This window comes from Hylobates moloch, unplaced genomic scaffold (assembly GCF_009828535.3).
Source record: "Hylobates moloch isolate HMO894 unplaced genomic scaffold, HMol_V3 SCAFFOLD_4, whole genome shotgun sequence".
NCBI lineage: Eukaryota > Metazoa > Chordata > Mammalia > Primates > Hylobatidae > Hylobates > Hylobates moloch.
The window spans coordinates 368799-372618 of record NW_026652279.1 but is presented as its reverse complement, the minus strand read 5'-3'; the positions used below and the strand labels follow the sequence as shown (position 1 = coordinate 372618).

General features: G+C 66.1%; 1 protein-coding gene across 4 annotated transcripts; it reads left to right on the top strand.

Annotated features, from left to right (window-relative positions):
• Positions 1-462: 462 nt before the first annotated feature.
• HRAS (HRas proto-oncogene, GTPase) lies at positions 463-3029 on the top strand. 4 transcript variants are annotated; one of them, XM_058437092.1, is made up of 6 exons: positions 463-1035; positions 1305-1483; positions 1637-1796; positions 1892-1974; positions 2496-2599; positions 2730-2818. In XM_058437092.1, exons 1-5 carry the CDS (start codon positions 925-927, stop codon positions 2557-2559), a joined length of 597 nt encoding a protein of 198 aa, XP_058293075.1. In that variant the 5' UTR covers positions 463-924; the 3' UTR covers positions 2560-2599; positions 2730-2818. The 4 variants fall into 4 exon arrangements, 3 of the variants coding, with proteins under 3 accessions (XP_058293075.1, XP_058293074.1, XP_032005161.1); XR_004247593.3 differs by having other exon boundaries at positions 469-1035; positions 2496-2620; positions 2730-2851; XM_058437091.1 differs by lacking the exon at positions 1892-1974 and having other exon boundaries at positions 467-1035; positions 2730-3029.
• Positions 3030-3820: the final 791 nt, after the last annotated feature.

Here is a 3820-nt window from a genome sequence, read left to right as displayed (position 1 = left end):
CGGGGGCTGCGGCGGGCGGGGGCGGGGGCGGGCTGGGGCCCCTTCCTCCCTGGGGCCTGCGGGAATCCGGGCCCCGCCCGTGGCCTCGCGCTGGGCACGGTCCCCACGCCGGCGTACCCGGGAGCCTCGGTCCCGGCGCCCTCACACCCGGGCGCGTCTGGGCGGAGGCGGCCGCGGCCACGGCACTCCCGGGCACCCCCGATTCAGCATCACAGGTCGCGGATCAGGCCGGGAGCCTCAGCCCCAGGGCCTTTTCCCTCTCCGGGTCTCCCGCGCCGCTTCTCGGCCCTTTCCTGTCGCTCAGCCCCTGCTTCCCAGGAGCCCCTCTGTCTTCAGCTTTCCGTGGCTGAAGGATGCCCCCGGTTCTCCGCCGGGGGCGCGGGGCGCTGCCCGGGTCTGCCCTCCCCTCAGCGGCGCCTAGCATGCAGTAGGCGCTCAGCAAATACTTGTCGGAGGCACCAGCGCCGCAGGGCCTGCAGGCTGGCACTAGCCTGCCCAGGCACGCCGTGGCGCGCTCCGCCGTGGCCAGACCTGTTCTGGAGGACGGTAACCTCAGCCCTCGGGCGCCTCCCTTTAGCCTTTCTGCCGACCCAGCAGCTTCTAATTTGGGTGCGTGGTTGAGAGCGCTCAGCTGTCAGCCCTGCCTTTGAGGGCTGGCTCCCTTTTCCCCTCACTGGGTCATTAAGAGCAAGTGGGAGCGAGGCGACAGCCCTCCCCCACGCTGGGTTGCAGCTGCACAGGTAGGCACGCTGCAGTCCTTGCTGCCTGGCGTTGGGTCCCAGGGCCCGCTGTGGGTTTGCCCTTCAGATGGCCCTGCCAGCAGCTGCCCTTATGGGGCCTGGGCCTGGCTGAGCAGGGCCCTCCTTGGCAGGTGGGGCAGGAGACGCTGTAGGAGGACCCCGGGCCGCAGGCCCCTGAGGAGCGATGACGGAATATAAGCTCGTGGTGGTGGGCGCCGGCGGTGTGGGCAAGAGTGCGCTGACCATCCAGCTAATCCAGAACCACTTTGTGGACGAATACGACCCCACTATAGAGGTGAGCCTGGCAGGAGCCAGCAGGTGCCAGCAGCTGCTGCAGGCGAGCCCAGGACACAGCCAGGATAGGGCTGGCTGCAGCCCCTGGCCCGCTGCGTGGTGCTGTAGGCCTGTCTCCTGCTTCCTCTGGAGGAGGGGAGTCCCTCGTCTCAGCACCCAAGGAGAGGAAGGGGCATGAGAGGGGCATGAGAGGTACCAGGGAGAGGCTGGCTGTGTGAACTCCCCCCACGGAGGGTCCTGAGGGGGTCCCTGAGCCCTGTCCTCCTGCAGGACTCCTACCGGAAGCAGGTGGTCATTGATGGGGAGACATGCCTGTTGGACATCCTGGACACGGCCGGCCAGGAGGAGTACAGCGCCATGCGGGACCAGTACATGCGCACCGGGGAGGGCTTCCTGTGTGTGTTTGCCATCAACAACACCAAGTCTTTCGAGGACATCCACCAGTACAGGTGACCCCTGTGAGGCTGGCCCGGGAGCCCACATGGCACAGGTGGGGCCAGGCCGGCTGTGTCCAGACAGGGGCCTCCTGTCCTCTCTGTGCGTGTCCTGGATGCAGCTGTGCCCGCAGCCCCCGTAGCCAGCTCTCACTTTTCACCTCTCAGGGAGCAGATCAAACGGGTGAAGGACTCGGACGATGTGCCCATGGTGCTGGTGGGAAACAAGTGTGATCTGGCTGCACGCACCGTGGAGTCTCGGCAGGCTCAGGACCTCGCCCGAAGCTACGGCATCCCCTACATCGAGACCTCGGCCAAGACCCGGCAGGTGAGGCAGCTCTCCACCCCACAGCTAGCCAGGGACTCGCCCCGCCCCACCCTAGCCAGGGAGCAGCACTCACTGACCCCTCTCCCTTGACACAGGGCAGCCGCTCTGGCTCTGGCTCCAGCTCCGGGACCCTCTGGGACCCCCCCGGGACCCATGTGACCCAGCGGCCCCTCGCGCTGTAAGTCTCCCGGGACGGCAGGGCAGTGAGGGAGGCAAGGGCCAGGGTCTGGGCTCACGCCCTGCAGTCCTGGGCCGACACAGCTCCAGGGAAGGCGGAGGTCCTTGGGGAGAGCTGCCCTGAGCCAGGCCGGAGCGGTGACCCTGGGGCCCGGCCCCTCTTGTCCCCAGAGTGTCCCACGGGCACCTGTTGGTTCTGAGTCTTAGTGGGGCTGCCGGGGATACTGGCCGTAGCTCAGACGAGAGCTGGGTGCAGGGTGGTCAAACCCTGGCCAGACCTGGAGTTCAGGAGGGTCCTGGGCCACCCTGACCTTTGAGGGGCTGCTGTAGCATGATGCGGGTGGCCCTGGGCGCTTCGAGATGGCCAGAGCCCAGCTCCCCGTGTGTGTGGTGGGCCTGGGGAAGTGGCTGGTGGAGTCCGGAGCCTGGGGCCAGGCAAGGCTTGATCCCACAGCAGGGAGCCCCTCACCCAGGCAGGGGGCCACAGGCCGGTCCCTCCTGATCCCATCCCTCCTTTCCCAGGGAGTGGAGGATGCCTTCTACACGTTGGTGCGTGAGATCCGGCAGCACAAGCTGCGGAAGCTGAACCCTCCTGATGAGAGTGGCCCTGGCTGCATGAGCTGCAAGTGTGTGCTCTCCTGACGCAGGTGAGGGGGGCTCCCAGGGTGGCCACCACGCCCACCGGATGACCCCGGGCTCCCCGCCCCTGCTGGTCTCCGGGCCTGCGGTCAGCAGCCTCCTTTGTGCCCCGCCCAGCACAAGCTCAGGACGTGGAGGTGCCGGATGCAAGGAGGAGGTGCAGACGGAAAGAGGAGGAGGAAGGAAAGACGGAAACAAGGAAGGAAGGAAGGGCTGCTGGAGCCCAGTCACCTCGGGACCGTGGGCCGAGGTGACCGCAGACCCTCCCAGGGAGGCTGTGCACAGACTGTCTTGAACATCCCAAATGCCACCGGAACCCCAGCCCTTAGCTCCCCTCCCAGGCCTCTGTGGGCCCTTGTCGGGCGCAGATGGGATCACAGTAAATTATTGGATGGTCTTGACCTTGGTTTTTGGCTGACGGTGGGACACAGCGCGCGTGTGACCTGGCATGAGGTATGTCGGAACCTCGGGCCTGTCCAGCTCTGGGCTCTCCATAGCCTTTGGGAGGGGGAGGTTGGGAGAGGCCGGTCAGGGGTCTGGGCTGTGGTGCTCTCTCCTCCCGCCTGCCCCAGTATCCACGGCTTCTGGCACAGAGTTCTGGACAAGCAGGCAGATCATAAGGACAGAGAGCTTACTGTGCTTCTACCAACTAGGAGGGCGTCCTGTTCCTCCAGAGGGAGGTGGTTTAGGGGTTGGGGATCTGTGCCGGTGGCTCTGGTCTCTACCTGGGAGCCTTCTTGGTGGTGAGAGGCATCGCCTTTCTTGACTCTTTGCCACCATGAAATGCACCTGCCAAGAATGGCAGACGTAGGGACCCCGCCTCCTGGGCCTTCACATGCCCAGTTTTCTTCGGCTCTCTGGCCTGAAGCAGTCTGTGGACCTTGGAAGTAGGGCTCCAGCACCGACTGGCCTCAGGCCTCTGCCTCATTGGTGGTCAGGTGGTGGCCACTAGGGCGTGGGAGCCTGGCCATCCCCACCTCCTGGAGTGGACGAGGTTGGCAGCTGGTCCACCTGCCCCTGCCCTCACCCTCCCCTCGCCCTGCGCCTGCCTCATGGCTGGTTGCTCTTGGAGCCTGGTAGTGTCACTGGCTCAGCCTTGCTGGGTATGCACAGGCTCCGCCACCCACTCTGCTCCAAGGGGCTTGCCCTGCCTTGGGCCTAGCTCTAGGTCTGGCCACAGCCACAGACGGCTCAGTCCCCTGTGTGGT

Excerpts from the sequence above, each read along its gene's own strand:
- HRAS (XM_058437091.1), top strand. The coding sequence starts at position 925 with ATGACGGAATATAAGCTCGTGGTGGTGGGCGCCGGCGGTGTGGGCAAG. Across the intron at positions 1,484-1,636 it reads GAGGACATCCACCAGTACAG|GGAGCAGATCAAACGGGTGA; the intron begins GTGACCCCTGTG and ends TTCACCTCTCAG. Across the intron at positions 1,797-2,495 it reads CCTCGGCCAAGACCCGGCAG|GGAGTGGAGGATGCCTTCTA; the intron begins GTGAGGCAGCTC and ends CTCCTTTCCCAG.